The sequence below is a fragment of the Alosa alosa genome, chromosome 1 (genome assembly GCF_017589495.1).
Source record: "Alosa alosa isolate M-15738 ecotype Scorff River chromosome 1, AALO_Geno_1.1, whole genome shotgun sequence".
Taxonomy (NCBI): domain Eukaryota; kingdom Metazoa; phylum Chordata; class Actinopteri; order Clupeiformes; family Clupeidae; genus Alosa; species Alosa alosa.
The window spans coordinates 46,291,111-46,310,463 of record NC_063189.1 but is presented as its reverse complement, the minus strand read 5'-3'; the positions used below and the strand labels follow the sequence as shown (position 1 = coordinate 46,310,463).

Here is a 19,353-nt window from a genome sequence, read left to right as displayed (position 1 = left end):
GAGGGTGCATGTTGTCTGAGACGACGTCATTCTGTAGGCATATTATTAGAAAGAAAACTGATTGTAGCCTATTCTTAAATCTTTGGTATTATTATCCTCTCTATTGTATTTTCCACAGCAACTGTGTAATCTGGAACAAAACGTTAACTGCCTATCCTTATTGGCCTATATGAGAGAAACAGATATCCAAGGCTTAAGCTACTAAGGAATACATGTATATTTGTTGTGTTCCTTCCTCCTCATCTTCATTTTCTCCCTCTTCTTCTTATTCCCCCAATTCTATGTTATCATTATCATCATCATCATCATCATCATCATCATCATCATCATCTAACAGCCCGTCTACTATTAGACATTTTTTGATAAAACCTAATCAGAGACTTTACTTAACTAGGCCACCTACTTTGCCTACCTGTGTCTGTGGACTACTTGGTTTATCCCAGCCTAAGGTTCAAAGTTCATGCGCTTGCGTAGTGTGTAGGAAGTGTACGATTTGAAAAAAGTGTCTGCTAACTCGGGCTAGCAGAGGGCTAGTCAGATTCACATTGTGGTGCATATATTCCCGGAAGCAATTAGGTAGATACTGGGCCATTCAATCTTTTACATTGGTCAGTATTTTAGTAAGTGAATGCGATGGCAGCGAGATATGATAGAGCTATTACTGTATTTTCTCCCGATGGTCATCTCTTTCAAGTGGAGTACGCCCAAGAGGCTGTCAAGAAAGGATCCACGGCTGTGAGTTCAACAATATCATAACTAACTTACCATTAGCCCAACTAAGGTCATTAGACAACTATCTAACTGTGATTTTAGTGATGTATCAACTGACATGCTGGCGATATTCGTATAGATAATGTGTGTATTTTAATATAGGGAAAACAATTGGCCCACTCTTTTTCGGACAACGGTAGCCTTCATCAGTGTTGTTAGCATAGGATGATACATCAACTTTAAGTAGTATGCATATTAAGTAGTGCAGTGTGCTAATACTAATAGAAAAATAACTCCAATAGCTATTATCAAGTTACGTTATAACTATGTCCATAACACCTTCGTGAATCAGTTCATTCATTGTTTTGATCTGGGGTGAGCTTAGCTTTCTCCAGCCACTTTTGATATGGCACCGTGATTCGATTCTGAAACTAGAAACAGAACTGCACCGCCTTTCAGGGCTTTTTAATCATCTACCACCTATTACCCATTAGATGTAATTTACGGTACTGTTTGTTGATAGGTCGGCATAAGGGGTAAAGATATTGTTGTTCTGGGTGTTGAAAAAAAATCTGTGGCAAAATTGCAAGAGGAGAGGACAGTCCGCAAGATCTGCGTGCTGGACGAACATGTCTGCATGGCCTTTGCAGGTGAGAAATGAGAAATTATGCACTTTTCTCATAATCACTAATAAAAGTTCAGTTGGAAATGTCACTGCTCACATACTGTAATCACCCACCACAATTACCTGTCTCCAGGTCTGACTGCAGACGCACGCATTGTCATAAACAGGGCTCGAGTGGAGTGTCAGAGTCACAGACTGACTGTGGAAGACCCTGTCACAGTGGAATACATCACAAGATATATTGCCACCCTTAAGCAGGTAAAGGCCAGAGTGGATGCTCAACACTTTAGTAAATAATGTTATTTTATTGGGATCGTTCAACTGATTAAAATAAATAATGATAAAAATGGAAGCAGCAGTGGGGGTCAGTGGAGGAACAGAGTTAGATTGCAAAAGACAGCACTGAGCAAAAGTCACACATCACCATCGCTCATGCCCATTAGCTAATAATGTAGGATATGGACATATGGGCGGATTATGAACTTTCAGGCCCCTGGGCCCAGATGTATTAAGGGCCCCCCACTAATTGTCGCATATGTGGGAGGAGGGGTTTGGGGTCCTCCCCAGAATTTTTTTATTAAGCTTGATGTGATTTCCTGTATTCTGGTGCATTTTGGGGATGGCCAATACTAAATTCAATCAGATTCATAGCCTATATCCTGATTTGTTGATATTGAGGCAATGATTCCATGCAATGGCTTGGGCTTCAGGGCCCCCTGACCCCTTGGGGCCCCTGGGCCTGGGCCCGGTAGGCCCGTGCAGTAATCCATCCCTGTATGGACTATATTTACGAAGGTCACCATAATAGAAATATAAAAAATACGTAAAAATGTTGAAGTAAAAGTTCTAAGACTTATGCATACAATTCTGATTTTAAATTTTCCTTAGAAATGTGATAAAAATCCATATCCATTACCAGTACTTCATCTTTACATTCAGCTCACAGACAACAGCTCTGGTGCATACTCCTGATGTCAGCATGCTGATTGCGCACTCACTCAAATTGATTCATTTTATAGTTGCCTTTTATTGTGACCAGTCCAATAGTCATGCTTTTTAATTAGCATCTTTTGATATGCCACACCTGTCAAATGCCGCATTGTATTATATTGGTAATGGTGAAGTGCCTACTAACATGGATTTGAAATAAATGAGCCATTTGTGTGCATTGAGCAAGTCTTTATATTTACCACATATAATTTATGAAAAATGGGAGCCAAAACAAAAGTGTTATGTGTATATTTTTTCCTCATAATGTGTGCAGACAGAGATACAGTGAACAAAGACTTTACAAATGATCTTATCTGTGGAAATTAAGAAACACAATTAAGGCTGTGTATTGACTAAATAAAGTATTTTGAAAGACAAAATACAGGTATGTTGTAGAGTATTGCGAAATGACATCACTGTGCTCCTGCTGACAGGAACACATTGATATGTGATGGCTGCTCTAATGTACGTCTCTCTGCACTCTTGTTTGTTTCAGCGTTACACCCAGAGCAACGGGCGCAGACCGTTTGGAATCTCTGCGTTGATTGTGGGCTTTGATTGTGATGGGACTCCCAGACTCTACCAGACTGATCCGTCAGGCACCTACCACGCGTGGAAGGTGAGTGCTCGACACTGGAAACCAGACATCAGTGGAGAAGCAGCTGCATTACCCTTTAAAACACTTGCCACATGACATCCCTCTTTGGACTAAGTTGCCACACGCTACACACTCCAGTATATTTTCACATTCCAGAAGAATATGACGCGATGGTGGATTTGACACTCACTTGCATAATTTGCTTGTTCCGTCCATTCAGGCCAATGCCATTGGTCGTAGTGCGAAAACTGTGAGGGAATTCCTAGAGAAGAATTACACGGAGGAGGCCATTACTGGTGACAACGAGGCCATCAAACTGGCTATTAAAGCTTTACTGGAGGTAAGGACAGGAATAGGCAATCACTTGTTTTGATTATTCAAAGCTAACCTCCTTTTAAACTCTAATTTTAGCCTGAATAATGTATTCCTTGTGTTTGAAGGTGGTGCAGTCAGGTGGAAAGAACATTGAGCTGGCTGTCATTAGGAGAAATCAACCACTGAAGGTACCGTTTACACACACATAGGGCGACACACACAACGTGTATAGCAAAAATTAAGCTTAAACTGGACAACCAATATCACCCTCATGGTTGGATTACGTTTAACTGAGGGGGCACGCTGTTCTCTATGAAACGGCAATCAACTCCATCTCTGTTAACAAGGCAGATAAAAACCCTCTACATCTATTTAAAATCAAGCCCTTCCATTTGCTAGTCAATAATATAGCTTTTAGAACTTTCTTTCACAGGGCTGGTGTCTATGAACAGATTAAATCAACTCTGACATTTTCTAGGAACAGACAGCAGGGGTTCAGTATAAAAATGTATTATCCACAAAATTGCCTGATCCCCTCTGTCAAGAATAGGGGTTGATCTTTGAAGATGTGGGGCTGTTTTTCCTCGAAAGGGCTTGGACAAATTGTTATGAGTAGATGACACAATAAGCTCAAAGTAATGCCATCTGATATTAAAAATAAATCCTGTCTCTGCCAGAAAGCTCAAACTGAGAAGTGATTGGATAGTTCAGCTTTCATTAAAGGTTGCATGGTTTCAAATGTATTTTTTAATAAAAGATCACCAGTATGATAAAGAGACTTTTTGATCATATTCATCAACACTGCCAGTTGTGAGTTGTGTTCACACTGAAGACAATTCTGGCTTATTTTAAAAATCCAAACATTGAGTTACTATCTATTATTTTTTGAAAATGATTGCTGTTCAGAGCATGTGTTAATATCCTGGAAAGTTTAGCTAGTATGATTAGAGGAGTAAAAAACTACCTGATCAACCTGGGTACAAACGAATGAGCTCATTGCATTTGCTCCGGCAGATCCTGGACAAAACTTAGCAAAGCCTTGCTTCAACAGAAACAGTGATGCATTGAATACTCTGTTGTTTGTGCAACAAAAGGCCATTCTTGGCTTTCTTTTCAAAGATTTTTCAGAGCCTGATGAAAAGGACATACAAAATACATTTCATTATCTTTTCAACTTTGTATTGTTATTGTTTCACTATCCAGTAAATGGAGGTGGATACACTGTGTGCACTGCCTTTGTAATACAGCAGGTTTTGTATACACCTCGTTATTGAAGGGTAGCATCTCTGCCACACCCACCAAAGGATGGAAAACATGCCTCAAAGCCTGTTGCACACCAATGCGAAACATTTTGGCCCTGAGTTCGGCGGCGATATAGGTAATGGGAAGCTACGTCAAGGCAGGGACTCTGAAATGGGCGAGACGTCTCCAGTGAAGTGAAATTTAATAAACCAACTCAACTGAATACATCACATGCAAACAGTGTTAAATTCTGATCTATCTATCTATCTATCTATCTATCTATCTATCTATCTATCTATCTATCATTAATTAAGTTCGGACCCATCCCACTTTGTGCATCTGACTTCGCTCTGGCCACAGTGTGCATGCACTGTCGGCAAAATACGCTGTCAAACTCGCACCCTTTGAGATTTAACATGCCCCTGATTTCCACCTGGACAAAAATTGAGCCAATCAACATTGGGGGTGTTTTTTACACGATGACAGAGCCGTTGATGCACTTTTGTATAGAGCTAATGACTGCACTGATTGCGTTAGTATTAAATGACGTGGACATGTATTTCCATTAAAAATTATTTAAAAAAACAACAACAAATAAACAAAACCTTTTCTCCCTCACTTGGGAGATTAAAAAAACAAACAAATAAACAAAACCTTTTCTCCTCACTTGGGAGATTAAAAAATAAATAAACAAAAACTTTTCTCCCTCACTTGGCAGGTAAGATTGTATTACGCACAGCACTCTAAACATTCTAGGTCCTCTGACATATCTTTTGGAGTAGCATATCTCAGTGTGGAGTTGTAGGCTAACATTTCTATTTATCGTGTGTGTGTGTGTGTGTTGCTTGGGGGTAAAGGCAGTGCTGCAGGGATGGAATTAGCTCAAAAAGCAATTGGATGTACAAACACCTTATTAGGCTGAATTTAATGAAGGTGTATCATTTTTCCTTCTCTGCTGAATGTAGATTTTGGAGTCAAAAGAGATTGAAACGTTGGTGGCAGAGATTGAGAAAGAGAAAGAAGAGGAGGCGGAGAAGAAAAAACAGAAGAAGTCCTCTTGAAGCCCCTGTACTTCCTCTCCTGAAGCCCCTGTACTTCCTCTCTTGAAGCCCCTGTACTTCCTCTCTTGAAGCCCCTGTACTTCCTCTCTTGAAGCCCCTGTACTTCCTCTCCTTATCCTGATGTTTACATTTTTTTCCACAAGGATGGACCTAGATGCTAGCTATTTATTTTCAACATGTAATGGTCTTAACAGTAATGTAACAGACTGAGGTTGTCGGCCTTTTTGTGTAATAAAAACATCTGTTCAACATGTTACATGTGTGATGTTGTCTGATGTGGAGAAAAACGGAAGAGCTGCAGACCAAGGTGTCGTCCTGGCATGTTGTCCCTAAAAAAGACCACCTGTCCGTCTTCAGAGCACAGTTATGATGAGTATGTAACGATAATATAGCATCTGAATAGTGGATTTCTGACAGCATTGGGAGACGTATGCAGACTGCCAAAATGCCATTGTCAGTGACTTCATTCCACAATGTTACTGTATGTGAAGGCATGTTAGACCCTACATGAGTTACAACAGGGTGGAAATCTATGAATGACTATAATGAAAAATGGACCATTTGTCTGTCTTTCTGTAATCAGGATTAACAAAAATATACTTGTTCATTTATAGAAAATGTGAACCATATGGACATTTCCTGTAATGTGGTTTAGCAACAGAAAACAAGTTTAGTAACTTGTTCTCTTTCTCTCAGCATTTCATTGCACGTATAAGGAAGGATAACTGTAGCCTTGCCATAGTCTTTTTCTTCTGAACAACTCTTCTTTTTGATGAGCATACCTCTCAGAGCGAGCCCTGCGCTCCCTCAGTCATTTAAAACTAATTAGTGAAGGGCCCAGGCGATGTCTAATGGCAGTCCAGCGAGATGCTCGTCTTCTCTCTCCCCCCCCTTTTATTTCACCCCAGCTTTGCTTCTCCAGCAAGTCACTGCTTCAAATTCAAATATGGCTGCTGGTGGTGCAGCAGCCGCCCTTAATGGGATCCTGGCCTCGCCCCCATCGGGGAACGGCGAGGGCTTTAATCCTGAACTCTTTGAAAAAAAGTTGTTGCAGCATGGCAGGCGTCTGGCGAGCCCCTCCCCAAACCCCCCTGGAGACTCCCCTGGACTCTCACTAAAGACATAATGTTGAATGTGAAGTCCTTAATTTTAAGTTGGCTCCCGGAGCCAGGATTTCCTTAGTGGGCGACTGGAGCTGATTGCTGTGGAGGCACATGGAGAGCGAGTTAAGTTTCCGGTGACCTCTTACAGCTGCCGCTTGGCTTTCTGATTGTTTGTCGTTGTCTCGGCACAGGCCCTGAGGGGCAGTGTACTTCTCCCTGGGCAGACTACAGGCTGGAGGTTGTAAACCCTGTGTGATCACCCATGCAATGCATCTCAAGCGGTCAAATCCTCTAGGTTATTCAGGAAGAAAAAGACGACCAAATCCTACCCAGCATGTTTGGAAGTGTTAAATCTCATTCTCAACACCATTCTAGAGGGATTTTTTTATGTCATTAAATCAAATGTAGGCCTCTCTCCTTTGACTCTACCTTTATTTTTTTAAAAGAGCAAAATATGGTGCAGAGGAATGCTAAGGCTTGGATGCTTGTAAACTTTCAGAAGTTCAATCTGGATAATCCCCCTGTAACAGGGGTTATCTGATCCATCTCTGCGGCAGACGAACAGAGGCTTATGTTTGGCTGGCTGAGACTGGGTCCGGGTCGCCTGTTTTGAAGCGCTCGTGGGAAGAGTAGCTGTTGCTCATAATCAGTTGTGATGCGCCGCGGGACACACTCTATCTCACCCATCACACACTCAGCCTCGTCATTAATTCAGAAAATAATGGCTTCTCCGGAGGTCATCGGCACAGGAGCAAGGCCTGAGGAGATGTTCTCTCCAAACAAGGAAGCGCCAGACTGGGCTGTGCAGCCACACACACACACACACACACACACACATACAGTCAAATTCAAAGGGACACAGATAAATGCATACAACAAATGTGATTGCATTGCATGTGTAATCACCATGCCTATGTATGGCGGTTCAGTAAACCCACACAATGGTAGACCTCAGGAAACACACGATTGCTCCAGGGTAGTGTTATCAAAATATAATGGAACTCCCATGAATAATGAGGTCTTGTATTTTGGCAGTTGCATTTGTACGTTTATGCATCTACGTTCTTATTGTAGTCGTGTCTGTTCATCCTCTAGAAGTGTCAGATTTATTGTGTGTACAAATATAATCACCTCCTGTCTATTTTTCCTATTTTCTTTTTACAATTGAAGGGAAAGTAACAAAATGGTTATTCTAAATGACTCGCCACTGGCAATATTCCAAAAATTACCACCTCTTGGGGATCCAAAATTATCTGTGTGCCACCTCCTCCTCTCACAATGAACCACTTCAAGGGCACATCTCTCTTCTTTTCTCTCTCTCTCTCTCTTTCTCTCTCTCTCCCTCTCTCTCAAACACACACACACACACATATACATGCCTATTCATTATGAATTTCTGCCCAAATGGCCATTTAGTTGTACTTGTTCATGTGGGAAGAAATCGTAGACTGATGCACTGCTTTGTGTTACAAAAACGGTGAGACAGAGGAGAGTGTTCTCACCGTGTTGCTCGGGTGTAATGTACTCTGAGGGCTGAAGAGGAGGACGGAGCTAAAGAGCAGCTCAGGACTGACTCCTCTCGCCTCCACCTCAGTCTCTCAGCCTCTTGTTCTCACTGGCCGCCAGGAGGGGGCAGCGTTGCCCCAAACGTAGCTCATTGGTATCACTTACCATTTACTCTCTGTTGTCCAAGGGATTGACAACCTGTGTCTGGATAACACTGTGAAAACATGCACCAGGCTCTGACATGTTTTCCTCTCAGTGTGTGCTCTCACACAGAGCCCTGGAGACCCCCGGAAAACACTCCGAATTCGTCTCAGGGAGTCAGACGAATTCCAGCCGCAACGAGAGACACGGAGACAAGAAGAAATGAAGAGAACGAAAGAAAGAAAGAGAGGGAGGAGAGAGAGAAAAAAATCAACAGCATGGCTATGTCCTCAAGCCATGGCCAAGCTGTCAAAGTGCGTTGAGTCACATGAGACCCTGCTCTCACCCGACACTGTCCCTTCTCCACCCATCACATGTCTGCAAAGGTCTGCTCCATTATCTCACTTGCGCTGATGCCCTGGCCTTGCTGTCCAAGCCGGAGTGGCAAAACACACGTCACTTAAGAGCCTTGTCCTGTCCTGCCGCCCATCCTGTCCTGCACACCCGCACTTCATTTATTTATGGCCTCACTACTCAAGGTGTGGTGGAGGCCAGTCAGGAAGATTGTGAGTTATGGAGATGGAGCTGGACCTTAAATAGTAGCTATACTGTTCACAGTGATACATGGCTATGCCAGGGGTCAGTGATGCCTGTGGAGTCTCAATACGACTGACAGCATTTTTCCTTTTACCAACTGGTTTATGTGAATCTGCAACTAGAAATAGTTTAGTGAACATAAAAAGAGTTAATCCTACCTGCTTATCAATAATGTTTTGAAGGTGATTTAGACTTTTCTCATTCTTTTTTCATGGAGTTTTATGGTTTGAATTGTGTTACCGGCACTAGTTCGGCTGTGACGGGGCTGATGGATGACTCTCTAAATTGTACTGTACACAATGACAAATATCTGAAATCATTGCACAGGAGGTCTGTATCTCTACCCAGTTCTACGGTGTCAATAATCTTTAAGTAAAACGGTGACATTTTGAAATGGATATGAAAAATGGCATTCATAAGCTTTGTGGTAATTTGATTCCATAAGACTGTTGCTCCTCCAAGAATCACTGTTTACATAGTCAGTAGAGTCCAGAGGCATGGGTTTCAAGTGATCCTCACAAGCTGCTGTTCTTGCTTTTGAGAGAGAGAGAAAGAGAGCAAAAAGAGACTGTCTTCCGCAGACAGAATGAGTATAAGGCAAAAAAAAAGAGAACGAGTTCGAGAAGACAGAAAGGGTTATGGAGGCCATAACCCATGATGCTTTGGGGCAGAGGCATTCGGCCCCAGGGTGGGCTGCGCCCCCAGAGGCAGTGGCAGAAGCCAGTCACACACATCACGTAGCATTACACAGGATGGGGTTACATGGAAATGTCAGCTGGCCATACAAGGAGGAACCAGTGGTCCATGGGATAATTCAGTCGCCCGGGGGTGGTGCCGTCGTGCAGTCCCACGAATCCTTGCTTTCTTCCCACACCCTCATTTCATTGTTTCTTTTTCTGTCTGTTTTGTACTATTTTATTCTCATTTCATTATTTATGTGTTCATTAGTCTCGGGGGTGAGCTCAGAGACAATGATACTCAAAACCTCAAAAGCAGCATGCATGTATTCATTAATATTCTACATGTGTTGAAACGAAAGAGTAAGCCTTATACTGCAGGTGTTCTTATGCTAAACATACAAAATAACCATGGTTTCTGTGTCTGTGTAACAGAGACTGCCTGTATATGTGTTTATGTGCATGTTCACATCTATGTGTGTGTGTGTGTGTGTGTGTGTGTGTGTGTGTGTTTTGTCAGTGTGCATGTAGATATGACTGTCTCTGACAGGACAGGGTATTTTGCCCACGGCAACTGCTAACCCCAAGCTAAAAAGTGACACATGAACACTCTTGACTTGTGTCATCAACTCTGCAAACACATACACACACACACACACACACAGATACACAGATACTCACACGCACACACACACGCTAAAACATACAAACTCAGACCAATCACTTTCTACACACATAGAGATTCTTTGCTTTCTAAAGTCACTAGCAGTGTTGTTTCTTTAGTTAAAGGCGATTGCCCTTTCACTAATGTGAAACGGGCAAAGGCAGCAGAAGGGTTACATGTATTAGCCTGTTAAGTAGATAAACAAAGACACGGCTTGTCCTCGCTAAGCAGTTGCTTCTTTTTGAAGACTAAGGCAAGGAAGGAAAAAAAAACGTTAGGAGAAACACTTTGATCAGTGGCATCAACAGTCTCTGCAAACTTGTTAAGCTGTATGTAAATTTGGGCTGATAGTGAAAAAAAAGTTGCCAGAATGGCATGAATCCATTGTGCTGCGATGATCAAAATAAAAGAGGGCTTCATGAGCTGCAGGGCATGAAAGTCACAGACAAGAGATTTTTTTTCCATACAAAGATGATAGGATGCAGAGAGGAACAGTAGACAAGGAAAATGAAAGATACGACGCAATGCATGGCCTGGAAAGATCCTGCACCATATTAGTCAAATAGATTGGAAATTCCAATACAGTGCGACCTATAACTACCCATTCTTGCATTCTGACTTTGATGAAAACATTGGAGCATATTTTTTATTCTCTGTGTGAAAATATCATTTTAGTTAGAAGTGCTCTTGGGAATCTAATCACAATGAAATATTAGAATTTCTCAAACACATACCATGTATGTAAATATCGGCGTGGAACATTTATGTATGGAATATTATGTTACATCCGTCCTGGTGAACTGCTTTTGAATGACAGTGCTTTATCAATTATATGGGTCCTATGGGAACAGTTTCTTCCAACTGTTAGTTCTTTTATATATGAAATATCTCTGTTAATCTCAGTGACATGGCAGCAGCATTATTCAATATATCTGTTGATCGTATAATTGTTTTCAGCAAAATTGGTTTAAAAGCTAACCTTAATCCACCTGAGCAGACCCTTCCCCCATGATCAACTCAAGAAATTGTCACATTTAGTGTAGCTAAACTATAAGCAATGGCAATCAAATGCAGAACTGACTCACTGGCCTACCATAGATCTCATTACCGTTTTCACTTCTGTGTGACTTCTGGTTTAGGGGTAATAAACCAAGTTAATATTATGAGCTAAATGTCACTGCCAAAGCAGCCAGTGTTCCTATTCCCATTGAAATTCCCCTCAGGTTGGGCCCTCTGTGTTAGTGTTGCCGATGGCGACACTAGCCTCGTTAGCCCCAAATTCTTTAGTGGTCCCTCCTCAGCTCCAGCACCACAAACACACACACACACACACACACACACACACACACACACACACACACACACACACACACACACAGGTGGACACCTGGCAGTAGAACAACTAAAAAAGACTGAGCTATTCTGTATCCCTCTCTCTTCTCCTCCGTCCTCCCTCTCCCTGTGGAGGTGACACAGCAAGATGAATTGGTGCTGTCACCAGTGCTCTTGTTACCTGTCAGCTTTAAAAACAACAGAGAAAAGTGAGACAGAGAGAGAGAAACTAAAAAAAGAGAGATCAGTTTCAGAGGGCACCTAACGGGGAACAGAACGGATGAGATGGTCACCACCAAAAACATTATTATTCACTCCCGCCACACCACACACGTCTTTGAGAAGTTCTGAATTCCAACACTTTCACTCAACTGTGAGCAATGGTACTCGTCAGCCTTAGACACCTTATTATCCCAACCCAACACACAGACAGGCACCTCTCCAGGAAGCCTAGAAATACCTCAATGAATAACACTGGAGCAGACCTGGCTTCGATCAGAGGTGCCCGACCCCAAACACTCCCCAGGCACCCTGGCACCCCCCAGACACTCCCCTGCGGTGCTGCTCCTACCCCAGTCCTCACCTGCAGACCGTGTCATGTCCTTGGAGTGTCTCGCCAGTCGCCACACACAAAGCAGAGGGAGACTGGCCTGTGGCACTGCTCTCCAGCTGAGGGTCGCCTCTCCACAGAGGACACAAAGAGAGGCAGGCGGCAGGGGCGGAGGGCGACAGGTGAGGCAACGCCTGATAAAAGAGGAGACACAGGACCCTCAGCGAGCAGACTGGAGATATCTGTGCCAAAGGTGTCCCTGCTCAGCTCATTGTAAATATTCATTGTCCCCTCACCCACTCTTATGTGATGACTATCTTTACAGTGAGCACATTCATCATTTACCTCTGAGTTTAGTCTGCAGAATCAGGGCAGTGTAAACTGTTGCAAAGTGATCTGTATCACATTCTTCACCTGGCTCATTGCCTATTTACTGATGTGTATTATAACAGAATTAATGTCCAAGCTCAAGCACGAGACTTTTTTAATAACAAAGTCTTTTAGCATGATGGAATCATTGGTTCCTGTTGGTACCTGTTTTCTAATCCATCTTTCTGTCTGCAGTACTTCCTGGACGATGTTGTAAATCTCCCTTTTTCCCAAGGATTTCCAAGTAATCATTTTTTGAGAGTTGATTTTAGGCTGCTACGCTTTGATAGTCCCTCCTGGACCAAGGATTGAGGTGGGATCCAGCCTGGAACACCCCAAAATCTCCCACTATACTGGGCTGGCGTTAACCACAAGCCCAGTCTGTGCAGCCATGGGAACCAGCGGTTTAGAGCAGGCCGACCCTGAGAGTCACGTGACTGCAGATCCAGCTGTGGACCCCCTGGCAATAGTGCCACTGGCCCTCTGTACTGAAGTAAAGCCATAGACATGCCTTCTGCTGCTCTCAGGAGGAACAATATAGGGGGTTTCTGTCCCTGGGTCATGCTTAGAGGAACACTAGTGACATTTTGTTTTCATGTGTCCGCCATTTGTTTTGGAACCTTGTCCAGTTTCTGCTGTTATTATGCTATTAATATTTAGTATGAACACAGCCCCTCAGGGCAAAGGGACTCAAAGTCAAGTCAAAGTCTGCTTTATTGTCAATTTCTTCACATGTCAAGACATACAAAGAGATCGAAATTACGTTTCCCACTATCCCACGGTGGAGACAAGACATATTTTACCAATTAGGTCCACAGACAAACATAACATTCAAGTAAACAATATAAAAAGTAAAAATAAGAAGGCACATACAATGAAGAGCAGCAAAATTTGGGTTCAAATTGTGCAATTGTGCATACAGTAGACAGTCAATATAATAGTGCAAAAGTCAGGCCAATAAATGGCTGAGGTAGTTCTGTTTGACCTAAGTATGCAAGTGGCATAGTGGTGCAAGTTATGTAAGAGCAGCAGAAGTGTGTTCAGAAATGTTTTCAGGACAACAGGACAACAACAAGTTGCAAAGTGTGCAAGTGTACAAGTGGAGTAGTGCAAGTAGTGCAAGGCAGCCATTGTGGGTCCAAAGTCCAGGATGTTATGTAGCTGAGGGTGGAGGGGGTGGGGAGGGTGTGATGACAGAGGCCTATCAGGGGGCTCAATTGTCTTCTGTTGCCATTCCTGTTCTGTTAAGAGGTGTTAGATTGTGAAATAACTTGTGGAGGACTGACAGTGCTTATTCAAATGTTATTTAAAAAAATTATATCATTAGTTGACGTCATCGTTGGCCAAGTGGATGTGTTGGAAAAAGCAGATGTATTTCTTAAATTACACAAAAAGTTGAATCATGGACAGTGATCACTGTCAGACCAATCACAAGTTGAGTAATTATTTCAAAACTCCATATCTACATATCTGAGTGTGAACAGGTATTTTCACAAAAGAAGAACTGACTTCATACAACAGTATACAGTCACATAATATAATGTAGCAGGGCATCCTGACTTACCCAGAGTTACTTGGAGTTCAGGTAACCCAGAAAAAGGAAATAAAACAGCTGTTGTTGAGATCTCACCTGTTTCTCCTAAAACTATTAAAGAATACAAAAACATGGCCAAAATATCATACCGATGTTAAATTGAGCTCAGGGAGAAAAAAAAAAACAAAGGAAATGTTCCTTTTTTCTATTGGAAGGTATGGATTCTCTCAGTAAATGTGCACCCTTCACTTTATTGTTATGTGCACCTTGTTAAACCATTAGAGCTAACGCGACACAGCCGTCTGCAGGTGACTGCAACCCTGGACCCAACCCTGCAATCACTAATCCTCTTGCTATGCTAATTCTGTGCAATCAGGCAGTTGCTATGACAAGGTCATATATCACTTCCTCAAAGCAAGTTGCCTATTGCACTAAACTGACATTAGAAGAGAGGATCTTGAAATTTTCAAATATTCTATTGGTTTGAATATCTCTTTGTAACCGTAAAAGTGCACACATTTTTTACCATGCTTAGAACGCTGCTAACTTTGTGTTCTCAGGTTTCAGATTTCAAAAATATATCTTTTTGTTACGGATCTTTGTCTGCACTGTAGCTATGGTCTTTGTCCTGGCTGAGTGAGACCTTGCGCTGAACGGAGACTGGGAAAAAGTGCTTACGTTCACCGCTGTGGGCTATGGAGTGTATTAATGTAATGTCGACGATCTTTGAAGTTGTGACTTTATGAGACAAAAGCTAATTTCCTTCCCTTTGTTCATTATCGCCAGTGACTTCCAGCAGTGAAGAAAGCCTGCTGTGATAATTATTCTCTTTATGAGTCGCCTCAAAAGTGCATTATGGATTTTACCAAGAGCCTTCCCAGGTAAAAACAAAGGTTGTTCAAATGTCTCCTTCTCTCTGTCCATTTATTTGCACACGCAACTGAAGTGGAGTCTCATATATACCACAGCTTGAGATTAATCGGGGACATCATCCTGACATTAGTGTCTGGGGAATGTCATTGCCCACATCACATCCCAAAAATAATGAGTGTTTTGTGTCAGCTGTGTAGGGCTACTCTACCAGCACGCTAAAGACCTGAAGACCTCCTCTGAAAGAGAAGCTAGGTGAACCTACCTCCCCCTTTTCCCACTCAGCCTGCCTGCTTTGTTTGTGCACATTTTACTGTGTGCGTAGCCTGCGGCGATGGTGGTGGCAGTGGGGGGTCAAGGTTTGCCCTGCTAACACACACCATTTCCCTGCATGCGGTGCCTAAGGGAGGAGCACTCGGGGCCCAAGGCAAGGGCAAGCCCAGGCAGCACACACAACATGGCCGCCACCTCCAAATGCAAAACAGCAGACAGACGGGGGTGACTTTCCACTTTCTCTTTTCCTTCTCTTTCTCCCTATATTTATTTTTCTCTTCCTTTTCCCCTTCCATCCATCCTTCCATCCTTTCTTTTTTTCTTGCTTGCTTTCTTTCTTTTTCTTTCTATCTTATTCTTACATTCTTATCTCTGCTTCTTTCTTATATAGCACACACATACACACACACTCACTCGCACACAGTCTCCTTCCCTGCCCCGATTTGTATCTCTTAGTCCTTTCCAATTGCATCGCTTAGCATGGTTTCATGTAGAGGGTGAGTTATATATTTCTATTAGGGCCAAGCAACAAAAGGCATGCTCATTTGTCTCCCCTCTCTATGACTGCTAATGCTGTGAGTCTGATCCTGACCCTGGCTTGGAGGTAGTGCTGGATTTTCAGTTGTAAATGGAAAAGGCCTGGGGGCCTTTTCATTTTCTGGGCCCAGCCGTTCCCTTCATGGTGTCAGAGCCCTTGTGCTCACAGAGTTCATGTTTAGCCTCAGGACTTCTTTTTATTTTGTTTTATCTCATAGCTTAGTCTAGTTGTTGCCTCGACTCCCACAGGACTCCTGCATAGCAACAGCCGAGATCAACAAAATAAGTTTGTTTGCGTTGGCTGCGCCCGCATGTTGTCGACTCCTCCATTTCTCAGTCTCCATTTCCTGTCTCCCCTTGCCCAGGGGAGAGGGAGACCTCTAATTGGAGCTTGTTCTAATTGAGCCTAATACTGGAGCGAACCAGAGTCGAAGCCTCTGGCTAATGTAGGATAGAAGCAAACCTAAGCACCAAAAGTTGGTCTCTCTCTCTCTCTCTGCGCTCTCTCTTTCTATCACACACTGCACACATACACACACACACACACAAAGACACCTACACTTTTATTTTCCCCTCTCTTTCTCTCTCTCACTCTCTCCTTTTGTGTTGTGTGTGTGTGCCCATATATGCCTCCCTCCCCATCTGAATGTGCTAACATGCTAAAGTGCCACAGCCTATGACCATTTGCTGAAGGCTCAAGGCCTTGATCTTGTCAGCAATCAGGCCACATTTTTGCATCAGCCAAGCCCTTGTACAGTTGCATTGTTCAGCCATGGGTATGTTCTGTCAGTGTCCACAGGGCACATACTTCAGTGTAGATTAAATGCATAAATTGCCTACTTAAAAAAAGGCTTTGCCCAAACAGATGGATTTCTAAACACATTCCCTTCGCCTCACAATCCTTTCATATGAGGAGACTAACACACACACACACACACACACAAAAATGGGAATAGATATAAAGTGAAACTCTGTGAACAGATGCTGCAGTTTGGATGGCCACAGATGCAACAAAGAGATGGAAATGGAGCAGTGTTGTGTGCCAGCGGGTGAGAGCGGGAATGACTATTCCATCCCCTCCAGCTAGGGCTGTGGAAAAGAGGTGGAGGAGAGTATCTACTTTCTCTGATTTAATAACGCCAATGTCTCTCTTAGGTACAGAATGAAGGTAGATTGGCCTGTATGTGTGAAGAGTGGCCACGCGCATCATTTGAAATCTTTCGTGTGGGTTTTTCCCCAACTGCTTACATCTCTCTCTCTCTCTCAACCGCAATGCATTATTCATCTTTTCAATTATTTACCAAACCCATGATACCCACTGTACTTGAATATATCTGAACGCTTTTTTAATGTTGATTGTAAATAATGGGCATAAGACCGTAAGCAATTTTGTGTATTGGTATTCTAAACAGAAGGGCACTGATTATAGTCAAAATCTATGTTTTCAATAATTTAGCAAATTATATACCATGGTATGAATGACTATTTTCAGCAGTAAATGACATTATAGTTGACAGTATAGTTATACTTACAGTATCTTTGAAATGAAATGGCTTGACAACATATAGTGCAGGGTATAATTTAAACAGGGAAATCCATTTGGTTTGGGTGGTCTCTTTGAGCTCTTGCAAACTCTAACTTTCCATTTGATCATGTGTTGGGCTACTCCCAAGAAAAAGTATCTTCCACCACCTCCACCACCCCTCCTCCCTCTTTTTTTTTTGTTGCCATTCTTTTGAGTTGCCCTGAAGGTCCAATGGCAGTTTGGCCTGGAGGCATCCCCCAGTGGCCTGACAAAGGAATATGAGGTGGGTTGGAACACATACACCCTTATTCTGAGCTCTGTCTGAAAGAAAGAGGGCACACACAACAGCCTCGGGGGGGAAACACTCCCTGCTTAAGTCCCGAGCCTGGGGGAGAGGCCTGCAGGCAAGGCCTGGATCATGCAGCGCCCAGAGCATGGAAAGACCTGGAAACAAAGATGGAGTCAAGCCTTCTTTGTGCTTGTTGTGTGCATTTCAAAGAATGCGATGGCTGCCAAACGGATGCATGTAAGTATATGCTATGCTATGTTTAATGTTTGGATTGGATTTGTTAAGATTCTGGAGGGGAAAAAAAATAATATTTTTGTAATTTCTGGAGTCAAGGGTTACACTGTAATGTGATGCCTGTTAGGTAAGGTAAAATATGCGCAGTGAGGCTGATATAAAGTATCAAGGCCCCCCACACACACACTTCCCCCCGCCCCTCAAGGTTTTTGCAATCTTACTATTCTGGCCAAAGTCTGCCGATCAAACCCTTCAGGCGTCTCCCTCACACTTATCACCCAAACCCATACTTCGCACATTGCCTCGATACTTCATGGCTTGACAGGGTTTATGCGTGTTATAAGCACCAAAACACACACACACTGACAGAATATATATATATATATAAACGCACACATGCACCAATACAGACAGTTAAAAAAAACATACAACACACACACACACACACAAACACAAACACACTTGCAGGCTAAGAGCCTAGAGTGCCAGTGGGTGTTGTTTTGTGGTGAGGGGTTTTCACCCTCTGGTTCGCCTCCATGCTCTAAGAGGTGAGAGGGCGATGATAATTGAACTCTTTCTCTCTGGCACTTCTAACAAATGTATTGAAAAGAGAGAATCGAAACAGCCATTAATGAGATTTTGCACCCGAGGCCACGCCTGCGGTCATCATTCTTCTTATTATTTTTATAATCAAATGTATTACTATGTTTACTTTCAAATATTCTCCCTCTCTCCCTCCCCTCCTCCCTTCTTCCCTGTTTTTCATTCGTTCATGGTGTGTAATCCCCAGAAGCGAAATCTGTGCGTTGATTACATGATGGATGACTTCTTGGTAGGGCATCGTTTCAGCTTCAAATCTGCGACCAAGCCTCAGTGAACTTACAAAGGCAAATTGAATGGGCTGAGAAACAAAGACAGCTTGGCTCTGGAACGTGTAGGGTGCATAACACCTATGCTGAGCAACAGCGAAAGTTTTTTTTTTTTGTTGTTGCCAAACATACTGCCTTGCGGGTAGTACTTTTCCGTTACTGCCTCCTCAGAGTTGTTTATTCAATTCTTTCCTTGTTGTCCATCTGTGCATATAAAACTGAGTGCTGATGGGCTAAGTGACTCGCTCTGGGGCTGGGTACGCAGGCTCTGTTGGGTGTAGGGTGTAGGAGTGGCTGTCACTGGGAGAGGGCAGGCGGGTGGGTGGAAGGGAGGCAGAGGAGGGGGGGGGGTGCGGTGAGTTCTCCCCCCCAGGGATATGCCCTCATTTAGGCTACTGCGCCCTCAGGCGATTTTCCATCGCTCTGAGAGAGGCTGACCTCCTCTTCAACCCTGACTGTGCTGGCCACCGCACACACACACACACACTCACACACATACACACTCACACACAAAACTACTGAGCTGTCCCTCTGTCACTACTCACGCATTTCATAGGCTGATCATGTGACCTACATAGCCCATCATGTTCACCTCTCCCGCTTTCATCATTTACATAGAGCATCGAGGTTGTTGTCCTTACCAAAGGGGCAACACGTAAGCTCAACACAGACAGAAAGTTTGTAAGTCTTGGGTACACTTCCATTAGACAAGGTGGTCTTCCAATACATTGTGAAGTGTGA

At 43.1% G+C, this 19,353-nt stretch overlaps 1 protein-coding gene across 1 annotated transcript; it reads left to right on the top strand.

Moving 5' to 3' along the window:
- The first annotated feature begins 466 nt into the window (after positions 1 to 466).
- LOC125307777 (proteasome subunit alpha type-7-like) lies at positions 467 to 5,795 on the top strand. The gene is made up of 7 exons (XM_048263833.1): positions 467 to 735; positions 1,235 to 1,361; positions 1,470 to 1,594; positions 2,823 to 2,945; positions 3,145 to 3,264; positions 3,365 to 3,427; positions 5,447 to 5,795. The coding sequence occupies exons 1-7, from the start codon at positions 634 to 636 to the stop codon at positions 5,540 to 5,542; spliced, it is 756 nt and encodes a 251-aa protein (XP_048119790.1). The 5' UTR covers positions 467 to 633; the 3' UTR covers positions 5,543 to 5,795.
- The last annotated feature ends 13,558 nt before the right edge of the window (positions 5,796 to 19,353 follow it).

Coding starts and splice junctions, on each gene's coding strand:
- LOC125307777 (XM_048263833.1), top strand. CDS start 634: ATGGCAGCGAGATATGATAGAGCTATTACTGTATTTTCTCCCGATGGT. Junction 736..1,234: donor TCAAGAAAGGATCCACGGCT/GTGAGTTCAACA, acceptor GTTTGTTGATAG/GTCGGCATAAGGGGTAAAGA. Junction 1,362..1,469: donor TGTCTGCATGGCCTTTGCAG/GTGAGAAATGAG, acceptor ACCTGTCTCCAG/GTCTGACTGCAGACGCACGC.